This window comes from Schistocerca nitens, chromosome 5, assembly GCF_023898315.1.
Source record: "Schistocerca nitens isolate TAMUIC-IGC-003100 chromosome 5, iqSchNite1.1, whole genome shotgun sequence".
NCBI lineage: Eukaryota > Metazoa > Arthropoda > Insecta > Orthoptera > Acrididae > Schistocerca > Schistocerca nitens.
In genome coordinates, this window is record NC_064618.1 from 801,057,110 (window position 1) to 801,081,665 (window position 24,556).

The following is a 24,556-nucleotide window of genomic DNA, read 5'->3' on the forward strand; positions in this document are numbered from 1 at the left end:
ACTCGATGCTAACAAATCTCTCTTCTTCAGAAACGCTTTCCTTGCCATTGCCAGTCTACATTTTATATCCTCTCTACTTTGACCATCATCAGTTATTTTCCTCTGCAAATAGCAAAACTCCTTTACTACTTTAAGTGTCTCATTTCCTAATCTAATTCCCTCAGCATCACCCGAGTTAACTCGACTACATTCCATTATCCTCGTTTTGCTTTTGTTGATGTTCATCTTATATCCTCCTTTCAAGACACTGTCCATTCCGTTCAACTGCTCTTCCAAGTCCCTTGCTGTCTCTGACAGAATTACAATGTCATCGGCGAACCTCAAAGTTTTTATTTCTTCTCCATGGATGTCGATACCTACTACCTACCCACAGTAATATACATACATTTATTAATTATTAGTTATTCTCTACTTTGATCCTTGTGACTTCTCGCCAATTTTAGTGAGTTTTCGCCTTCAGCTATCATCGTCTTCCTCAGATTTCATCTCATTTTTCCCCCTTGTGCATCCATTTCGCACTTTTCGTATTTTTCATACGTATTTGGGTGTATGTTTGTGTAATTTTTCAGACGTAATTCTACTTTATTACGCAATTTTTTGCACCACCATGGACCCTTGCTCCTTCCATCTGCGCCAATACAGAAAGGTTTCCTTATCACTAGCCAGATCCCAGTCCCACATACTGTTCCTGCGTTGTTGCTTGGCTCATGAAATCCCACCTAATGGTTTTACCATCAAATTACCCATATCTGGTTGCCACGCCTCCTTCGACAATGTTCCACCTGTTCAGATTCCGCCAATCCTTAGTCCTCACTAACGTAGTCCTGCAAAACCATATCAACCAAGCCCAATCCTCCTTGCAGTACCTTCTCTCCATCTGCAAAATTCTCCTGCTATGTAATCCCAAATTCCTGGAACCCATAACACACACTGAAACTCTTGTCCTGCAGGAACTTGAGCAACATGCACAATGCCACCTCAAAAAGCTTTCCATTCTGCTCACTTCCTATTCCCGCCTCGGAGTACCACTGGCCACCACCTCTACAACAACCTCCAAGCCTCCCCCATGTCCCGTCATAGCTGACAAACCCTGTCTCGCAGACCTATTACACTTATCCCACCCTCCAAAACTCCCTCCCACCACCACACAGAACCCAGAACCTAAACAGACCTGCAACACAGTCATGAACCTTTCCTCCAGAAGCCTTAGTCCCACAGAAATATCAGTCCTTTCCAAAGGCCTCACCTTTTGCCCCACTCCCAAATTCAGTCATGCAGCACTAGTTAAAGACCTTCTCTCCTTCTCCTGGTCCCTACAGTGGAAACACTTTTTCACCACCAACCTGACCAATAAGACTCAATCAAAGACCAATACTGAACCTTGCCTAACTCAGTTCACTCCTATATCTAAACGTGATCCATCCCCCCTGCCTCCAAACCACCCCCTGTAAACTTTCCAGAATTTCTTAACCTTGAGCCTTGCCTCTCCATCATTCCCCAAATCCGTCAACATGCAAACTAACCTTACATCTGCAGAAAGAACCACAGTCCACCATCTAAAAACTCCTTGCCACAGTGACTCCATTCCAGTAATCCAGCAGGATCTCCAGTCAGTACTCAAATCCTTAGGCCCATCCCAGAATCCCTTCCCAGAGTCCATCTCTCTACTCACCCCTACCACTCCCCGCACTCCCACCTTCTACATGCTTCCTAAAGTCCATAAACCCAACCAACCAGTGGCTGATTACTGTGACCCCACTGAGAGAATTCCTGCTCTCGTAGAGAAACACCTTCAACCTATTACCCGGAACTTATCCTCCTATATAAAACCATTTCCTCCACCGACTCTCCACAGTTCCTGACCCTTTACCACATGGTGCTCTGCTCGTCACTTCTGATGCCACCTCCCTGTACACTAACATTCCTAATGCCCATGGCTTTACTGCTATCAAACACTACCTTTCCAGACACCCTATGGATTCCAAACCAACAACCTCCTTCCGAGTCGCCATGACCAACTATAGCCTCACCCACAATTACTTCTCCTTTGAAGGCATTACCTACAAACAAATCTGGGGTAATTCAAAGGAAGTCTACGGTCAACAGCACATACATACCCAGATCATGCAATACTAGTTGGTGATTTCAAACTATCGAGTATTGACTGGGATGTCTATGGATTTATTGTGGGGGATATGGACAGACAGTCACGTGAAATACTTTTGAACATGTTTTCTGAAAACTGTTTTGAGTGCCTAGCTTGGCAGCCTGCATGCAATGGAAATATCTTAGACCTTGTAGCTACAAATAGGCCAGACCTTATTGACTTTGTCAGTACAGAAATGGTGAGTAGCATTCATGATACCATTGTAGCAACTATGATTATTAAAGTTAATAAATCAGTCAAGAATGCTAGCAGAATGTTTCTGCTAGATAGAGCAGATAAGCAGTTATTAGCATTGCACTTAGACCATGAACTGGCATCACTTAGTTCCAGTAAGATGGATGTAGAGGAATTACGGGCAAAGTGTACACAGCTTGTAAATCCTAGTCTGGAGAGTTATGTGCCTAGAAAGTGGATAAAGGATGGAAAAGATCCACCACATTTTAATAATGAAATTCGGGAGATGCTGAGAAATTAGAAGCTGTTCCACTCTCGGTTCTATCCCACCTGAGGTATCTAACCCCAAACTTTACAAAAATTGAAAATTTTCGAATTTCAAACATTCATAAAGTAGTAAGGAAACATTTGTAAGTGTTCTTGCTCTATATGAGGCTAGTAGTGTACGATATCTATCTAAAAAAAACAGACTTTCATAAATCAACCCTTGTTTGTTATTTTTGGGCCTAAAAACTGGATTTTTGAAAATTTGGATACCAAACTTTGGAGGTCATTCTGACTGGTTATTTTTGATTTAGGGTATTTTGTGTAATAGACAATGTTGTAGAGGACACTTTTCTAAAAACAATCATGTCAATTACAATGTTGTAACTTAACCCAGTGCAGAGAAATTCAAATTGTTGCTAACGTCTCTAAACTGAAACACTGTCGCGTGCTTACAAACGAGAATGGCCGCCATTCAGTAAAGATGAAAGGTAAAATTTTTTTAAAAACTGGTTTGAACTTCTCAATTACAGGGTAATCACAAAAAATTAAAATATTTAAAAATGGTCAAGCAACCAACTTAATTTTTTTTGGATCACTTCATTTGGACTGACCCATACATAAGAAGATCTATGTCGAAGAGTAGAACAACCACCACAGTCGTACCTTAGCAAAAGATCTGACAGAGAACCCGAGAAAATCCTGGTCTTACATAAAATCACTAAGTGGGACTACAGCTTCTATTCAGTCCCTCGTTGATCAGTCTGGTGTGGAAGTTGAAGATAGCAATACAAAAGCCAAACTTTTAAATTTCATGTTCAAGAAATTGTTCGCACAGGAGAATCATACAAACATACTGTCATTAGACCATTGGAAAGACTCCTTTATGGATGACATAGTAATAAGCATCCCTGGCATAGAGAAAAACTGAAAGATTTGAAAGGAAATAAATCACCAGGTCTGGATGGAATCTCAATTTGATTTTACAAAGAGTACTCTACTGCATTAGCCCCTTACCTAGCTTAAATTTATCATGACACTCTTGCCTGGCACAAAGTCCCAAGAGACTGCAAAAAAAGAGTAGAGTACTCCAGTATATACAACGGGTAAAAGAATGGACATGCAAAATTACAGACCACTATCCTTAACTTCTGTTTGCTGCAGAATCCTTGAACACATGCTGAGTTCGAATATAATGAACTTCCTTGAGACTGAGGAACTTATGTCCACAAATCAGCATGGTTTTAGAAAACATTGCTCATGTGAAACTCAGCTTTCCCTTTTCTCACGATATACTGAGAACTATGGATGAAGGCCAACAGGGAGATTCCATATTTCTAGATTTCTGGAAAGTATTTGGCATGGTGCCCCATTGTAGGCTGTTGACGAAGGTATAAGCATATGAAATAAGTTCACAGATATGCGAGTGGCTCAAATACTACTTAAATAATAGAACCAAGTATGTTGTCCTAGATGGTGAGTGTTCATCAGAGAAATTTCCAGTTGGTGTGATGAATGGCAGCTAGTCCTAAATGAGTAAAAATGTAAATTGATGTGGAGGACTAGTAAGATCGAACCTGTAAGGTTCGAATACAGTATTACTAGTATCGAGTCTGACACAGTCACACTGTTTAAATATCTGGGCATAACGCTGCAAAGCGATATGTGATGGAATGAACATATGAGAGCTGTGGTAGAGAGGGCGAATGGTTGACTTCGGTTTATATGGAGAATTTTAGAAAGAGTAGTTCACCTGTAAAGGAGAATTTAGAAAGAGTAGTTCACCTGTAAAGGAGACTGCAAATAGGACGCTGGTGTGACCTGTTCTTGAGTACTACTTGAGTGTTTGTGATCCATACCAAGTCGGACTGACGGAAGACATTGAAGCAATTTAGAGGAGGGCTGCCACATTTGTTACCGGTAGGTTCAAATAACACATAAGGGTTATGGAGATGTTTTGGGAACTCAAATGGGAATACTTGGAGGGAAGGTGATGTTCTTTACGAAAAACACTATTGAGAAAATTGAGAGAACCAGCATTCGAAGCTGGCTGCCGAACAATTCTACTACCAGCAAAATACATTGCGCATAAGGATCACGAAGATCAGATAGGAGAAATTAGGGCTCATACGGGGGCATACAGACAGACCTTTTTCCCTCGCCCTATTTGTGATTGGAACGGGAAAGGAAATGACTAGTAGTGGTATGCACCGTACAGTGGCTTGCAGAGTATCTATGTAGATGTAGACATAGACATAGACGTATGGAGGATGATCAATGACAGGAATCCAAGGTGTTGGATTGTTGCAGATGTCTCACTGCTCATGTGTGACCTGGCAAGGTCATGCTGAAGGAGAGGGTGCTCCATGCTTGGATGAACTCTTCAAATTTGAAACTCGACTATAGCATGCTGTTCCTCATGCATGAAAATAGTTGTATTACACATTGCCTTGTAACATACTAGAACTCAGAGTCCTCTAGTGGCACATGGATGCAAAATGTAAACATGCAGAATAAAAATATAGAACTTAAACATTTGTTTTATTTAAAAATCATCAAGAGTTTTCAAATAAAAAATTAGGAGGCGTTACTTTTCAGCATGCCCTCTTATCTAATCCTCCTATAAATGTTAATAGTTCATTTACACTAGACCAACCTTGATACCACTTTCCTTTTCTCAATGGGATAATCTAGGGACCAATACTTATAACAAATGATACTTCTCTTTAGGATTGTCTAAGTATTTAGATTTTGTCAGACTATTTTACCCGACTATTATTACGATGCCTCGGATCCAATAACTCAAGACTATCTTCTCTTGGCTACTTGAAAACCAGTGTTTTTTTCTAAATGTGTCTTAAAAGTCATTCAGAGAAGAATATTCTTCTGAATGAGCAGTTCCCCATTTGACAGCATCTTCTTCTAAATAAGCAAGGACAAAATCAATTTTCTTGGAGTCCTCCCAACACTTAGGTAAGGATTTAGAAAATACCTTTAAAAAGTAAGTTTGATGAGCACTGCCTTCAAGTTTAAATTTAGGAAACTGTTTCGAAAAGTTTGTCCCACTATAGATGTAATTTCTCTATTAATCCTACAGGAAACCCACAATTATCAGTAAGTTTTCTTTTTACAAATCTCATCCAAAGTTTTAGCTAATTCATCCCAGATCTTCTGGAGCTTTGCTTGTGTTGTATCAGTGTTGGCTGTTGAATGAGATGTACCGATAGATGACAACTTTTTCCTGAATCTTTCACTCAATTAGGTAATTATAACGCTACTCCGATGTTGCAAGAGTAGTATGAGATTGCAGTTCCGTCACAATCTTTATTTTGCTCCAATACATTTAACCTGATTTTAGTGTCCAAGATTTCTCAGTAAATTCCTGTTCAGTAAAATCTTTAATCTCTCTTAAACCTTTATTCAGTCTCTACATTGTTCATTAACTTTGCTTCTTATTAAGTCACACTGCTTCCCAATTGAAGTTGAAATGACTGATCATAATTTAGATATTCTATTATTAATTTATATTTCTCCTTGCAAGACTCTGTAATGTGCTCTGCAAGTTTCTGTACCTGCCTATCTATTTTCTTTCTTAAATCAACACTGCTGACCTCTAGTTATCACTTAATTTAGTGACTGTATATTTCTTTGTCTCTGCTAGAGCACGTTCAAGTCCAGCCCCTTGTTGTCTACATTCGCATTCAGCTCATCACCACGACCCTTTATATTGGCATTAGCAGTATAAAGTCTAATGCCTAGCTCAACACCTTGAAACTTTAAATTAGCTTTTAAACCTGCATTACCTTGTACCAACTGCCCCAGCTAGTATTCATTTTAGATATGATTTTGAAAAAAATCCTCCTTTTTCTGGTTTCTCACTGGCATACATTACAAATGGCAATAGATTTACAACTAACGTTCTTCTGCTAGCAACCACTATGGTGGGTAGTTAACCACTTTACAAAAAATAGTCTCTTCTGTACACACACACACACACACACACACACACACACACACACACACACACACACACACACACCAGAGTGTATGATGAATACATCAATTTGCTGACTGCTATCACTGTCAAAATAACAGCAAAAGACAACAGTGAGACGAGTAACTGACAGCTATCAAAGACTGAGACAATGGATAGACGGGGCAACAAATCACTCACCATCTCAATGCTGGACACTAACCAGTGAGCCACTATACCATCCAGAATCACCACCTTACAGATATCTTTGCTGATATTATGCCACAGGTACACAGCTTAAAAGACATAATAACATTGTCCCTAGACACTGTCTTGAAGCATAGAAAAAGTAGCCTGTACTGATAAGTCATGGTACTTGTTAGTACTTCATGACAGAATATGACTATGTCAAAAATCACAGTTACCACTGCAATAGGGCATTTTTGAGGCAGGTGATGGAATGATGGAAGAGATATTCTCATGTTGAGAATGTTTAGATGGGATGAAATGGGTCTTCTAATGCAACTATGAGGTGTGTTCAATAAGTAATGCAACACACTTTTTTCCTTGGCCAATTTTGACTGAAAAAATGGGAAACTTGTTGTGGAACATTGTGGAATACTCCTGCTTCAGCCCCTACAGTTTCACGAATTTGCGATCTGTTCCAGCTGTGTTCTTGGCCTTCAAAATGGCATACGTAACAGAGGTGAGTTCCAAGCAGACAGCTATCTCTGTTGGCATAAAACCGAGCATTGCAAATATTCACAGGCACTTGCAGAACGTCTATGGAGACCTTACAGTGAACAAAAGCATGGTGAGTCATTGGGAAAGGCGTCTGTCATCATCGCAACAAGGTGGCGCAAGCCTGCTGGTCGTATTGTGCTACTGAGAAGAAATTGAAGAATGACTTCAGCATGTTTGTTGCCACATAAGTGCAAATGAACTTCTCCTTCTCTGTGACAGTGCAAGGTCTCTCACTAGTCTGTGCACATGAGAGGAGCTCACAAAACTTCATTGGACTGTTGTTGCTCATCCACCCTACAGCCTGGATCTCGCACCTTCTGAATTACATCTCTTCGGCCCAATGAAGGATGCACTATATGGGAAAGCATACATGGCTGTTGGGAGGTTATTGACTAAGTGTCACGTTGACTTCAATGTTAACCAGTACAGTGGTACCATGCTGGCACACAGGCCCTCCCACCAGTAAGGTGGCCAAAGTCCATCACACTGAATGGAGATAATGTTGAAAAATAGGGCTTTGTAGCCAAAAGAGTGGGGAATTTCACAGTGTATTGGAATCCTGAATAAAACCAACCAACAAACCAACCAGCACACACACACACACACACACACACACACACACACACACACACACAGCCCCTCATACCTCTCTCATTAATGACCAATACAGGAAACCACTATCCTACTATGTGCATCTGTTTGCTAACATGGTTCCAGGCTACACAGCTCCAATCCTACTGAATACATATTGGAGGCCACTAAGCACTGAGCACAATTTTCATGAGTTGTCGATGGTGGTTGAATGGTTACAGATCATGAGGGCTCCCCTACATTTTTGATTTCTTGTGAATTATTACGCTCTGCTATTGCCTTCACAATAGGAGGTATTGCACGCTACATAGATGTGTCGAATTCAGTTTTGTACTTACATTCTATGCATATTTTTTTTATTTTAAGAAATAAACCTTTTCCAGTCACAAGAGATGTCCCACTGCAACAGCAATCTCCAGTCAAATGCTGCTAGAAGTGATATCACATTCTTTGTGTAACCAATACAGAATCTAACTGACATGTCACTACATTCAGTTGTCTTGCTACTATTACAGGGCTTTAATTAGTTTCAAACTTTACAATTACTTACCTCTTCATCTCAAATCGGGAACTCCAGGTAGGAACATCAACAATGTAGGAGAAGATAGATTGCTACTTACTGTAAAGAAGACACATTAAGTTGCAGACAGGTACAATTAAAAGGCACTTACACAAAGATTTCGGTCACAGCCTTCATCAGCAAAAGAGATACACACAAGGCCTGAGCTGAATGAGTTTGTGCTCATGTGCATGAAGTGTGCTTACTTGTGTGTATGACTGATGAGTGTTTCTCTTTTGTTAATGAAGGCTATGGCTGAAAGCTTTGTGTAAGTGTCTTAATTGTGCCTGTGTGCAACTTAACATGTTTTCTTCACAGTAAGCCACAGTATCTCTTTTCCTAAATTGTTGTTATCTCTATACCTGTCACCTCTGCATTCACACAACACTCAGAAACTGGATCTGCTGTACAAACATTTTTTGTACAACAATGTCAGAAGACAGAATTTCCAACAGTCCATATAAATCAATGGATGTTTCAATAACTTTAGACTCACTTTACATTTGTGAGAAATTGCTAAAACACAGATTTCATCCAGAAAAGTTAAATAATACAGGTAGGTCTGAGAAACTCCTACTATGCTATGAAAAAGATTTTGAAAGGGGGAGTGGATGATCGGCCACTTTATAACAAATTGTAGCAGTGCATGACTAGCATATTTTCAGCACCAAAGCGATACACCGCATTGTGATCAATGCATAGTGATAATTTCATTTATAAGTAGAAAATTAGTACAACACTATGTTAAGTAAAATTTGTTATTTTATGCATAACTATTTATATTTTATGCAATGAGGATGATTTTCACAGTTTTAAAATGAAAATCTGTAAATCTATTTTACGAAGTTTTGTCAAATTATGTATCAGTTGATTGAAACATCCACCTTGATGGCTGAGTGGTCAGCGTGATGGACTGTCATGCCAAGGGGCCTGGGTTCGTTTCCCAGCTGGGTTGGAGATTTTCTCCATTCAGGGACTGGGTGTTGTGTTGTCATTGTCATCATCATCATCATCATCATCTCATTCCCACTGACACGCAAGTCACCGAAGTGGCGTCAACCCAAAAGACTTGCACCAGGCGACCGGTCTACCCAACGGGAGGCCCTAGCCACACGACATTTCATTTCATTTCAGTTAATTGAAACAATACCTTCGACAATGATGTAAATCATTTAAACTTCTTTGCCTCAAATGTCATCTTTGTGCTCCTGCATGTTGGCACTTGCTACGAAGAGTGGTTTTATGATGGAGTGTTAAAAAGACGTTTGAATAACTGAGGAAAGAAGAGTCTTGTAGAGTCTTTCACAAGACGTATATTGTGGACTTCTTGTCTATGAATTTATGAACACTGAAGACTCCATAAAGAAACTGTTTTATTTGACATTTAACAAACCATCAACATGACAAACCTAGAAATAGTATATTCATCCATACAGTCAAACTGGGAGAGCTAAGTTAAACCCTGAAAAGGAGATGATGTCAACTTCGGGACAATCAGCTGAGGAAAAAGTTATATTTTAGTAACACTAACATGTTCTTTAATGACACTTCTTTCTGAATAATGGCAAACATCCATTCAGTGGACATGTGATTGTGTAGAAATTAGTGAAGTGGGGTGTTACAATGTTCGTAGGAATATATTTATTGAAATACATGAAGAATATTATATCTTACTAACCCTTAACTTTCTGAAAATAACATTCTCATGCTTCCTTTCGCTCTCCTAACACAATCCAACACTATTTCATGTAAAATGTCCCATTTAAGGAATAACCATCCCTAAGAGAGAATTATTTTTGACATCGTAGCGTATTTGCTTCTACAAGAGAAAATTGTTTACAAGCCACTACCTGCTGAGAAACACCTGTTACATGTTGCTGCAACTGAACTGTCAAAGCAAATCTATGAAATGCACACTCAGATAATGTCTGTCTTATATTGGACAATGATATTCAGTTTTTTAAAATCTAGGAAGCATATCTTTGCTAACATTAGAAGATTATAGAATTATAATATATGTTATACACAAATATGCTTATATTTTTATTGTACTCTCTTCTTTTCACCCATTTATCACTCAATGTATTTTTTTTCATTTACAAATTTCTTTTTATGAGAAGGATGGCTTGAGAAAATCAAGCTACAATCAGATGTCTCACTCTCAAAACAATTTCATGATGCACTCAATTGATCATATAAATGTTAGAGAATTATAGAAGTATAACTTCTCATTGTAGTTGACTGAAGTATAGAGTTAAAATTTAATGACATCATACCTGCATCTTTGGTGTGCAATTGTATCCCATTCATTTGTACAAAATTAATGCCATTGGCAACAGTTTCAACAACTTTCTTCTCTGGATGAAATGGTAGTAATTCATTTTTCCAACCAACTTCGCTGTGCATGAAAGAAAAAGTATGCACATGTTCACAGTCTGCAAAGGAAAGCAGAAGAGGATGTTATTTCACAGAAAGAAATATATGCAGAATAGGTGACAAAAAATGTGTGACTGTAAGAAAGAAATGCTACTTGCCTCCTCCAATAACACCTGTACTAAACCATAAACTGAACAGTACAGAGAAATACCAATGATGACATAACATTTAATTAAGTCTGTTACAAACACACAGCAGACAAAAAATTAATACCACTAGGAGACACTATGGTAATACTGTGCAGCACCACCTCTGCCTTTGCTAATGGTATTAATTTCTCAAGTTTATTTAGGTATGCTATATACAAATGAAGCCTTTATTTCTTGGAGCTTCCAAATTTTGGAGATGTTCATTGCAATGATTCACCTGCTGTTCCAAACAGTTTCGAACATTTTCTGTGAGATTAAGATTGACAAGGAGAGGTCCCCAGCGGTGGGACCAACTTTTTAAACCAGATATACGGTGTTGTAGGTTAAAATCCCAGGTAGCATGCCCTGCACCTGGTGGCCCTTCATTTGCGAGTAATTGACGAAAAAAATTTCTGAGTTTTGCGTGACACTTAATAGTGTTAAAAAAGTTGTATTGCATGGACTAGTTGTGTGGTGCAAAGGATATGCTTCACATGCAAGAGGTTGCGGGTTTGAATCTTGTCATTCAATTAACTGGTTGAAATGTAATTCTTTATTTCTATTCCTTTGTCACATCATTTTAATTGCCACATGAACTTCCTCATTTGTTTCATTTTTTCTTTCTGCACTCAGAAGTTTTTTGAATATGAATTTAATTACATTTACTTACTACAATATTCAATTAATTGAAAGTTCCAATCTATCTGTTAAAAAACAAAAGGCAAAATATTCTAATTATACTGACTGAGTAATGGTGTGAAAAATGTATTTTTCATTAAAAGATGTGTAATTATTTTTTGCATGGTAATTTAAAACATAGCATAAAATCCTACTGCACGATGTCAAAAACAATGCAGGTGAAGATTTAAACAAAAGAAGGGTTTACAAACAAAACAAAATTCAAGCTAAATGAGGAACAGATATAATGAATGCAATAACCTGGACATAAAAATAGGATGATAAAAACAAAAGAAATTATATTGAAATTAGTATGTAAAATTAACTAAAAACACATGAAGAATGATTTCTAGAATGACAGGAAGAAAAATGAGAGCAAATGAAGAAGTTGATTTTAAGATTAAAATGATGTAACAAAGAAATAGAAATCAAAATACTTTTAAATCAATTAATTGAATAAAAATGATGATCAAAGTCATTCCAGCAAAGAATCAAAAAATAAAAATTAATGCACCTGACCAGATTGAAACCACAATCTGTTACACCATACAACTAATCTATGTATTTTTTAACACTAATGAGGGTCATACAAAATTCAGAAATTTTTTTTCATCACGGTGAATGGCTGCAAAGTGTAATACCTGGGATCTTAACTTACATAACCCTGTACATGGTTTCACAAAGTTGATATCACCACTGTGGACCTCTCTTCGCGACTGATTTAATGAAACAGTCAAGGAGCAAATGGGTGCCAGGAATGTATGCACGCAGCCCTTTGAACTCAGTGTTGCTGTCTTGGAAGACAGGAGTGCCCATATTATACTCATTACGAAGACCCAGAAGAAGAGGCAACACTCGGTCACTGGGAAAGTTGAAATAAACACAATGGTTCATGTTCACGATAACCTGAATGAGTTTGCTAAACTCGTGGCAAGACAAAGATTGCAACATCTGCTATGAGGTTAAACAGCAAATAGTCAGATCACACAACAGGTTTCTAGCCAGCTACTACCAAGTTTCTGTGTTGCTTGCTCCAATGAAGATGTACATCTTTATGTGTAGGTGTGAGCAATGGCCTGTTGTAAAGTACCCAACTCCAAAGGTCTGTTGCAAGCAGTTCCCTACGCAATGTTCACTTGGAAATTGGTTCAGGTGGACCTGAATTCACTGACAGCAACAATTACTGATGAGTGTAAAACTGTTACTGGCAGGAGTGACATTTGTCTTTGGTAGCTATTGGTTGGAATCTCATTATGACCATTGTTCTTATGCTGTGAGTGGGACACCATCCCGTTAGACACATTGGACAGCTCGTGTTGATATACCAACAAAATGGGAAACTGCATTCTAAAAACGATAGTCTCTTTCTGCCATCATGCCTTGTCTCCATATTAACCCATCTTTCTGCGCTAATTCTATATAACTGACTAGCACAGATCCGCCACCTCATTGCCATGCCTCATGTCAGTAGTAGGAGGTCACATGGCCAGCTGGTACCAACTGTGCACCATCAACAGTGCTGCAGGTGGGCTTATATAGATAATCACAAAACACAGGACTTCATGAACATGAAAAAGGGAGTGTCAGAAATGATAAACCAATAGTCATGATATGAGATTGCCAGTCATCTAACATCAAAGATGCGGAGCCCTCCTTAGCAACAGAGACTGTTTGAGCAGCAACTTGCAGAGGTCATTAGTTACTGGTTTGAGAGGTTGCTGATGAAGTGAGACTCAGTATATTATCACAAGTCAGAAATTGCAAAATTCATCCCCCTGGTAATTGTGTGTCTTTCAGTTAGGAGATAATTAAAAATGTAAACAACCATGAAAACTTGCTGAAAAACACTGTGACTTGAGATGATATATGGATGTATGGCTATGATGAGGATGGATTTCTTGTAATGGGGTCAGAATGTGTCTTCTCTCCCAAAGGGAGTATGTGCGCGTTGATCACACATCAAACTCTGATAAATGTTACATTTCCTTTTTCTGAACTGGAAAAGTATCATGCATCATGATGTTTTACATCATGACCATACAGTAATGAAAGAACTGTAGTAAAGACTTTAAACTCATGTGTGAGAAGCTGTCCTCAGAAGGAGGTCTGGAATTTGGGAAACCAATTTTGGATGTTGCATCACAACACTGCACTGGCTCCAACATCTTTTCTGACACATAGCTATTTGGCAGCATATCACATAGCTACTGTGTCTCATCCACCTAATACTTCCAACTTCTCTTCAGTAGATTTATACTTGTGTCCAAAATGCATAGTGACATTGAAGGGATATTGTTCCCAAGATGGAGGTGAGGCTACAGAAAATTTGATGAGAGGATTGTGCCACCTGAAGAATGCATTCCAGGAATCATACCTAAAATGTTAGCAGGTACATAAAAATGTTCAGCATACAAGTCTAATTTCTTGTAACTACAGTTGTATATCTGGTGTGAAATAACGTACCATGGCAGGGACAATGAACACATATTTACTTACATGTTTAAGGACAAACAAAAAAAGAAAATATGGAAGATGTTACTGATGCAATCAGTTCAAACAAGGCCCAATATCAATGCAGACTGACCAGCAGTAAATCAGTCACAATACTGAGGTCTTTGATGAAACAAAATTTTGAATGTAGAGGGAGAAGGAAATCATGAAGCTAGCAACCTGCTGACAACCAAAATTTGTTTTAGGAGACTAATACCTGGATTTCATTCTGATATGATAAAATACCAGTAAAGGCATACATGATTGCTAGGTTGCACTGAAGCTATTCCACAGCAAGTGTTCATTCTTTCACCAGCTTATAATCATGTACTTTTCAGATGATAATTTTCTGTTGGATTAGGCAAGATCATTAGACATCTTCAACAGGGAGAAGGAAAAATATGCCCTGAAGTTGTTGAGAAAAATATGATTTAATTCAACAGGAATGATTTTGTGGAATTTCAATGAAGTTATATTTGGTGATCTGCAATTGAATCCTAGCTATCTCAAGACAAATTTTGCCACTTCCTTACTTTTGGTAATACTTGTACAAGTGGTGTTCCTTTTTCATAACAAGTAGAGAAAAATAGTTTTGGACTTTTGAACTGTATTCAACCATTTGTGCATTTGAGATTGAGAGAATAGTTACTAGATCAAAAATCTACTCACCAAGCAGCAGCAAAACACACACATAAAAGACACTTGTAATAGGCAAGTTTTGGAGCCATTGGCTCCTTCTTCAGACAGAAGGGTTGAAGAGGAAGATGGGTGGAGGAAAAGGACTGGAGAGGTCTAGGAAAAGGGGTAGATTTCGGAAAGTCACACAGAACCGTGGGTCAGGGGAGACATACTGCGAAGGAAAGACTTCCTTCTCATCCTGTACAGCAAGTCTCCACTGACCCGCAGTTCTGGATGACTTTCTGAAATTTACCCCTTTTTCTAGACCTCTCCAGTCCTTTTCCTTCACCCTTCTTCCTTCCCCTTCAACCCCTCTGCCTGAAGGATCCACTGGCTCCAAAAGCTTGCCAATTATAAGTCTTTTATGTGTGTGTGTGTTCGCTGCTGCTTGGTGAGTAGATTTTTTATTGATCCAATTAAATAATTTTGTCAATATTTGATTGTTTTCATTGTTCTAGAGTATATTTACTGAAACCTGCAGAAGTAAATAGTTCCACGTTTGAATCTTTAGATGCACATTATTTAGGAAAGGGTTATCATGAAGAGAAAATTAAGGCTACAGTTCTAAAATTCAGGGCATGGAATGCAAGGTGTACCTTTGACTCTCCTCATTTTCACACCAGGTGATCCCCTCTCAGTCTGGCACTCAATTACACACCACTCCTTCCCAACCTCCCTAAAGCTATACTTCTTTCCTCCCTGGTATTTTGAAGCAACTAACAGTTCTGAAAGCTAGAACTAGATTTTTAAAATGTATTTTAAAGTAACTATCAGATGTAACTCTACTGTAAATTTGCCTTCTGGAGGTAAGTACTGGTCAGCTATTTTGTCTCTTTGTAATTTTACACTGTGTAATGTTTGAATGTTCTGTGGTAATGAAAATCTAAGGTGACTGAGGGGCACGCTAAAATCATATTTACTTCCCATTAGTCACATAAATATAAGAGGATAAACATGTTTGTTCAAGTTGTTGTATCGCCACATAAAATGTGTTTACATCGTTTTGAGTAAAAAACTGCATAACACAGAGATTTTACAAGCAGAACAAAACCAAATTGTTTCTCTCAAGATTTAAATGAATAACACGCATCATTACTTAAATTTAGATACCAATGTCACAAGCTGTTGATAAAATAGGATACATGAGGAATTAAGGAGTTACAATAGTATCTGGAGATGGGAATGTATCATCAAAACACAAAAACAAATAAAATTATATGGACATGAAGTTCTTTTCTTACATTGAAAGTGAAAACACCAAATTCCCTGCTCTGCTTATCCATGTTACCGCACATCCTCCAAAGCATTGCTTCCACCAGATGCACCAGCTGCTTCTCCATGCACCACCAGTTTGTAATATACATAGGGTCATTCCACATCGAAACATACAACAATTCAAGGATCTGTACCCCTCTATCTCAGATTTTCACAAAACTTTGCACATTTGCTTATACTTGTAATATAGGAACTTCTGCAAGATCTTTTCGGTCTCAGACTACAGCTTTATTTTATATCGAATTTTAAATGTAGTGATATTCTGATAACTGGGCTCTGCAAGAATGTCAATGCAAAATCACACTTATCTACATAAATGCCCATAACTCAAGTGTTTACGAATCTTTTGATTTGGAATTTTTTCAGAAGTTCAGTAAGGCATATAGTTAACAGGTATGCAGTTATTAAAGCATAAATTTACAAAAACCAATAAAAAAATTAATAAGTGTCGCTTTCCCATTTCCGGAAACAGTACACACAAATTGAAAAATGTTATATCACATTTCTCCAACCTGGTGGGAACTCATAATTGGTCTTAAGAGTACACATTGCAATAAAATAAAATTATTAATGGGTTTTCTACGAATGGACACACAAATGAATCTGAAATCACAATACTTTGAGCCACGATGAAAAATAATAATTCTAAGTAAGATCATCCATACCTGGCACCCATTCCTTCAGGGCAATAGTCAATGCAAAATTTCTCCACATACTTAATGTGGTTTGAGTGGAAAAAATGAAATTTTTTTACAGATGTAAATGCTGCAACTGAAGTTTGTCATCTGAATTGCATTATTTCAGACAATAATAATAATAATAATAATAATAATAATAATAATAATACGAAGAAAGTAAATTGGAAAAAGAAAACACTACATGGCAAGCACGCGTATCATCTAACACAGCCACACATCGATCAAGACGCATCCAACACATGGCTAAGAAAAGGCAATATATACAGTGAGACGGAAGGATTCATGATTGCAATACAGGATCAAACAATAAACACCAGATATTACAGCAAGCATATTATTAAAGATCCTAATACCACAACAGATAAATGCAGACTTTGCAAACAACAAATAGAAACAGTAGATCACATCACAAGCGGATGTACAATACTAGCAAACACAGAATACCCCAGAAGACATGACAATGTAGCAAAAATAATACATCAACAACTTGCCATACAACATAAACTAATAAAACAACACGTTCCCACATACAAGTATGCACCACAAAATGTACTGGAGAATGATGAATACAAATGATACTGGAACAGAACCATTATAACAGATAAAACAACACCACATAACAAACCTGACATTATACTCACCAATAAAAAGAAGAAATTAACACAACTAATTGAAATATCCATACCCAATACAACAAATATACAGAAGAAAACAGGAGAAAAAATTGAAAAATACATCCAACTGGCTGAGGAAGTCAAAGACATGTGGCATCAGGATAAAGTTGACATCATACCAATTATATATTATCAACTACAGGAGTCATACCACACAATATCCACAAGTACATCAACGCAATACAGCTACATCCAAACGTATATATACAACTACAGAAATCTGTAATTATTGATACATGTTCAATTACCCAAAAGTTCCTAAATGCAATGTAACATACACCGTACAGTTAAAAGGAAGTCACGCTTGATCAAGGTCCGCATCACTTTCCATTTTTAACCAGACATAACGTCTGAGACAGGAAAGAGAAATAATAATAATAATAGAAAGTATTTTACTTTCGACACATCACTGCCATAGTTCCCCAGATGTCACAGAAAGGATGTATCCTTATTGGAAAAAAATTAATAACTATTCTTGACATATGGGAACATAGAAAATCAACTTAAGCTGGAGCAGTGAAGATCCCTGAAACTATCAATGAAACTTCTTAAGAGCATCTCTGTTTTTAATCCACTGTGACAAATTATCTTCTGTTAACTATGTATCTTTTCATTACAGTGATACATTCTGCCTAGTGACATTGATTTAGGTACACCAACAGCACACAAAATGTTTCCCAAAGGCACAAATCAAGAGTCTTCCTTCCCAGGCCAAAAGAATGACATTGCTGATTCAGGTGGTTCAACAAGTAGTAGCTCAATGTCTCCTCCTTAATCACAGACATTTCTGATGAAGGCAAAGTACCACCAGCCATCATATAGAGCTGCTTCAAAAGAATTTTGTTGAGGATGAGTGCATCTCCATTGTGGGGCATTTTCATTGAATGAAAAGATCAAGGAAGGCTTTTCGGAAGAAGTTACTCTTCTGGTCTCTAAAGAATCACAAGAAAGTGGTTTGTAATGGTGGAAACTCCTGGTACCATATTTTTGAAAATCTCTTCTCAAGTTTCTTTCATAGAAAATCTACATTTACTTTCTCTAGGAAATGAAAAAAAAAATGTCAATATTAGCTTTGCAGAAATCGTTGACTCCAGATGCACTTGTTATTTGTGTGTCGCCCGGTAGTTGAAGACTAGATCTCCTCAATACACATTTTACATTTCCTCCCAAACCATTGTACACAAATTTACCATGGCTAGTAGCTAAAACGGAATGCTCAGCATCAATAGAAAAATTGTTGTTGTGCTCACACAAATTTTTAAAACTTTTTGTATTCTTATACTGTGCAGCACATCCATCATTAAAATAATGCACTTTCTTCACTTGTGGGTAATGCTCTGCCAACCACTTAACCGTGGGTAATGCTCTGCCAACCACTTAACCATTTCTTTCTGGACAGCATTTACAAATACTATATCATATTCCATATCATCACTTATAAAGCAGTGGTTCACTATTACCAATTTTCTTTCTTACCACATAAACACACTTGGGATGGATTGTACAGCTGCTTCTTGCCCAGTGGTAACTCTGAATTTCATTTTGAATTACAAAACTATAGTTTTCAGCAAAGTCCATTAACTGAATTGCTTTTTCCAGGGTTAGATTTTCTTTGAATTTTTTCAATGATTTTGACTGACACTGAGATATAAATGAGTGTGGTTGAAGTGTTTGTAATTTTGTTACCAACAAGTCTACGTATTCATCAACAGTTGCAGACTATTTCAGCAATTTTGCCCAATGATCTGTGTTTATCCCTTGGTTGAACTCAATTTCATCATCAGCATCTTTGTAAGCTAATTTCTGTTTTAATAATTCTGGCAGCTTGTCATCACTGGGACAATTATCACAGTGATTAAGCATGTAGTCGTGGTTAACCCCCCCCCCCCCCCCCCCCCCACACACACACACACTGAATGAGTGCCGGCAGCACCAGCTAAAATACCCCACTTCAGTCTTAGCAAGCAAAATTTAGAAAGACCAATGTTAATGTTTGGACTCTCCCATTTAAGGCAAGAGTATAGTTCTCTTAAGTTGCTAGGGATGAATCGTTTTTGTATATAATCATTCTTCTGAATGCTAACTTTGTCTTTTGCTCCTGGTAACATTTGAGTATATCCATCATTTTGGTAGAGATCAGTGACCACTTCATCAGCAATAGCTTCCCCCTTTTTGGTTTAGGAATTGATAAAATACCCATTTCTGTTTTCAGTTTCCCTGCTTGTCGAAGCACATACCCACATCCATTCAATTCTGACATTATGTTTTCTTTTGACCAAGACGGTGGAGATAAGGTCAAAATCTGAATTCTTTTCAGGTACTCTTACACTAGCCACTTTTTCTTTCATTAACAATATCATGGCATCAAAATCTTTGGCTTTCTTAACACTTTCATCATCAAATTTTCTTCTCTACAGTCAGAATCTTCAATGCTGCAATCTAATGCTTGGCACACTTTTCTTTCCAAAACATGCTTCACTTTTTCTAGCTTCTTTTTGCCATATGATGCCTTGCTGTGATTTGGAATGGGGTGAAGATTTAAGGGAGAGCACTCCAAATCATGTAAAGTTTAATTTACATCCTCAATACCTTGACTTTTTAGTACTGATTCATGAAATGTCACCTCCGGGTCATCTACTTCACTTTCATTTCTATCACTGATGTCAGTTTTCTGTTCACAAATATTATGATGTGTTGTGCACAGTTTTTGGCCGGGTTTTACATAGATTCTTTTAGCACTTAATGTTTTAGACAAAGACAAGCAAAATGACCTAAAATTTTTTTAACTGTTTATCTGTGTTTTTTTGAAAGGAACACACGAAGTTTTTTGATAACTTTCAAAAACTTTTAAATAATAGCATTTGTGATGTCCACATACAGCAGCACTTTCTTGATCTTGTGGAAAGGTTATATTAGATCACAGCAATATCAAATCTTGTTGGTCTTCATTCAGCTCTCCTGTTTTTTGTAGAGCTATTACTAAGGTATAGGTTGTCAAATGACATGGAGTTTGATACACTTGCGTGTGAGACACTTAGTGGATGAACTTACTAAAAAAGTATTTTGATTTCAGAAGTGTGTGTCAATTAGCGGAAGACCTATTAAAATTTTTATTTTATTAGAAAGCTTACAATCTAGGAGATTATTTAAGATCAAAATTAGGTTCCCAACAGGTTGGAGAAATGTAATATAAGCATTTTTCTACACCATCGCAATTTTTCTGAAAATCGAAGATTGACATAAATTAATATTTTTAAAAAGTTTTCTTTGTAGCTTTACTGCTTCAATAATTGGGTACCTGTAACTATATGCCTTACTTAATTTCTGGGGGGAAAAAAAAAAAATCCAAATCAAAAGTTTCATAAAAATCTGAGTTATGGGCATTTCTGTAGACAAGTACCATTTTGCATTGACATTCTTGCAGAGCCCAATTACCAAAATATCACTACATTTAAAATCCGATATAAAATAAAGTTGTAGTCTGAGACTGAAAAGATCTTGAAGAAGTTCCTATGTTATAAGTATAAGCAAATGTGCAAAGTTTTGTGAAAACCTGAGACAGAGGGTTACAAATCCTTGAATTATTGCATGTTTTGACATGGAATGACCCAAACACAGATCTGACAGACTGCACTGCAGTGCCCACGGAAGTGTGAATTTGTGTGTGTGTGTGTGTGTGTGTGTGTGTGTGTGTGTGTACTACTGCTGGCGAATGAGCTAGTGGTTGAAAGCTAGTGTGACTGCTGTCTTCTGTTATTATTACTGTGCTCTGTGCATCAATCTGCTATAGGTGAGAGGTTGTCTTTCCCTTATTTTATTTACTGCTCCACCCAGCAATCTCCATTGTAATTATGTATATCAATAGCTTATCTGAATATAATAGAGGGGAAACATTCCACGTGGGAAAAATATATCTAAAAACACAGATGATGTGACTTACCGAACGAAAGTGCTGGCAGGTCGATAGCCACACAAACATACACACGAAATTCAAGCTTTCGCAACAAACTGTTGCCTTATCAGGAAAGAGGGAAGGAGAGGGAAAGACTAAAGGATGTGGGTTGTAAGGGAGAGGGTAAGGAGTCATTCCAATCCCGGGAGCGGAAAGACTTACCTTAGGGGGAAAAAAGGACAGGTATACACTCGCGCGCACACACACACATATCCATCCGCACATACACAGACACAAGCAGACATTACAAATGTCTGCTTGTATCTGTGTATGTGCGGACGGATATGTGTGTGTGTGCGCGAGTGTATACCTGTCCTTTTTTCCCCCTAAGGTAAGTCTTTAATGTCTGCTTGTGTCTGTGTATGTGCGGATGGATATGTGTGTGTGCGCGCGAGTGTATACCTGTCCTTTTTTCCCCCTAAGGTAAGTCTTTCCGCTCCCGGGATTGGAATGACTCCTTACCCTCTCCCTTAAAACCCACATCCTTTAGTCTTTCCCTCTCCTTCCCTCTTTCCTGATGAGGTAACAGTTTGTTGCGAAAGCTTGAATTTCATGTGTATGTTTGTGTTTGTTTGTGTGTCTATCGACCTGCCAGCACTTTCGTTCGGTACGTCACATCATCTGTGTTTTTAGATATATCAATAGCTTATCTGTGTGTTTTAATGACTGTGTTTGCAAGTATCAAAATATGTGACATAAATGGTCATATCTTTTGACTGCATTGACTTAGAAGTTTAAATTTTTTACAGTGGCAATGGACCATAGATTTTAGTATTGATATAAATTTCAGCTTGATAACTCGAACATGTTCCTGAGAAAAGGGGGTCTTAACAGATGGATAGATAGACGGACAACCAAGTTATCCCATAAGGTTCCATTTTTACCAACTGAGGTACAGAACACTGCTAATAAATTTGAAAGAATTTCTTAGGAAACACTACTGTTGTATAAAATAAGACTAAACAAAATTACTGTAAAATGAAAGTAAAGGCCTTAAGCTATGAAATATATATAACAGTTGCCCAGTAGGATTACAGAAATATGAATGGTTGATGTGAAAGAAATGGGCTATCCAACAACATGGCCAAAGTCAGACACAGAACTCAACAATTAGAGCTCAAATTAAATGGCAAGAGTTAGACACAGAACTCAACAATTAGAGCTCAAATTAAATGGCAAGAGTTTATCAGTTTTACATTTCTTGTTTATATTGAGTTGGTGCATAGCTTTGTAGTGTTCTCCATAAGTTTAATAAACATAACAGATACACATAACAGAGACTTCCGTCACAAATAACATATTCACGTTCACTATTTACAACAGTCTGACAATACTGGAGTAACTTTTCATTTGTTGACAATAAATGTCAGCAGTGATGGTTACACCTTGGGGAAACAATTCTGCTGTTCTGCCAGTTGCATAACATTCTCTTCTGTGGATGCATGCACGGCTTTGTTCAGTGAGTTTCTGCTTTGTTTTGGGCTCAGCCATTCCTTTATTTTCCTTACATTAGTATATAGAAACCATTTCTCACCACCAGTAATGATAGAGGATAGGAATGGTGACTGTTGTTCACAAGTCAACTGCACACATGGTCATCCGCTGATTTTTGTAATTTTGGCTTACAGTGTGTGGTACCCATACACACGATTTTTGAACCTTCTCCATTGCATGCAACTGTCTCACAATGTTAGAATGATCACAGTTCATCACATTTGTCAGTGATTGAGTATACTGGTGTGGATGATAGCGGATTAATGCATTTAAATGATCTTAATCAAACCCTGAAGGTCTTCCTGACTGTGGAGAATCACTAATGTCAAGACAATCCTTATTAAAATCAGAAACCATTTTCTTGATGTGCTCTGTCCAACGGCATAGTCCCTATACATAGGGCAAATGTTTCTGGCTGTCTCTGCCACTGTCACTCATCTATTGAACTCAAACAGAAGACTATGTCGGAAATGTTCCAATTTCTCCACTTGGCTATCCATTTTCTAGCATCCATAGCTCCACTCACTATCTCCAAATAACAAAATGCCAATACATATAAACTCAAATAACAACAGTAAACAACAAATAAAAAATGACAATCAGTAAATAAACTCTTAGCAACTGGGACAGAAACTTACGAAGCAACATATAAAATTTCTGAATTCAATGAAATATTTCTGCAATGTAGCAAACAAAGGATATGACATTATGTTTATCAGTTTCAAAATAGCATATCACAGCAGACTCACTCTTTCGAATACAAGCTACATCTGGATTACATCAAAAGACAATAAATATCATACAGGAACACTACCAGAGACAAAATCAAAAGTAAAATCTATGGGACAACTGACCAAAGAATGTAAAACAGAGACAGGAGGATGACAAGGGGAACAGACTATTCCTATTACAATTCAATTGTGCCCCTGAATAAATTGTAAGAGAATGGACAAGACAAGGTGCACCAACTCAATGTCTAGAACCTAAATCCAAAGATGTAAAAACTAGGTTGTCTACCATATAAACATGATACAGGATTGACTACAAAATTCATCAATTATGCAGAAAAACAACAAATTGAAATATTGTGGGAACAAGCAAGGAGAATGTGACTACTAATTTCATCTGAAGGGTGGAAGGAATCATGGTTGCGGGAAAAAAGTACTGTAACTGAGTGAGATCAAACTTGACAATAACTTATTATTCCATGTTAAAGAATTACACAGTTTACTTATGCATATCACCAAACACAATGACAAAAAGAAGGCCATAAGTCCAGACTTCAGAAAAAATAATTCACATTGAGTTAATAAACGATATTTGTAACAAAACATGCCTGCCTTGGAACTGTAAAATCTAACACTATACAACAGTGATCAAACAAGAAGCACTCTATGGATCAGAGATATTTATCCTCCAACACAAAACATTAGAAGTAAGGTAATGTAATTATGAGAAAAATATAAAGACCATGCATAAAAAATGGTTGGTTGGTTTATTTGGGGGGACTAAACAGCGAAGTTGTTGGTCCCATGATATAAGATGACAGAAATAAAGGAAGAAACAACACAAACAACACAA

General features: G+C 37.5%; 1 protein-coding gene across 2 annotated transcripts in view; it reads right to left on the minus strand.

The window, feature by feature from the left end:
* Positions 1-24,556, minus strand: part of LOC126259414 (uncharacterized) — a 188,946-nt gene that overhangs the window by 87,198 nt on the left and 77,192 nt on the right. For both annotated transcript variants that reach the window (XM_049956194.1, XM_049956195.1), the window contains one exon: positions 10,749-10,907. In XM_049956194.1, coding sequence (XP_049812151.1) covers positions 10,749-10,907 — 159 coding nt within the window. The remainder of the gene's footprint in view (positions 1-10,748; positions 10,908-24,556) is intronic.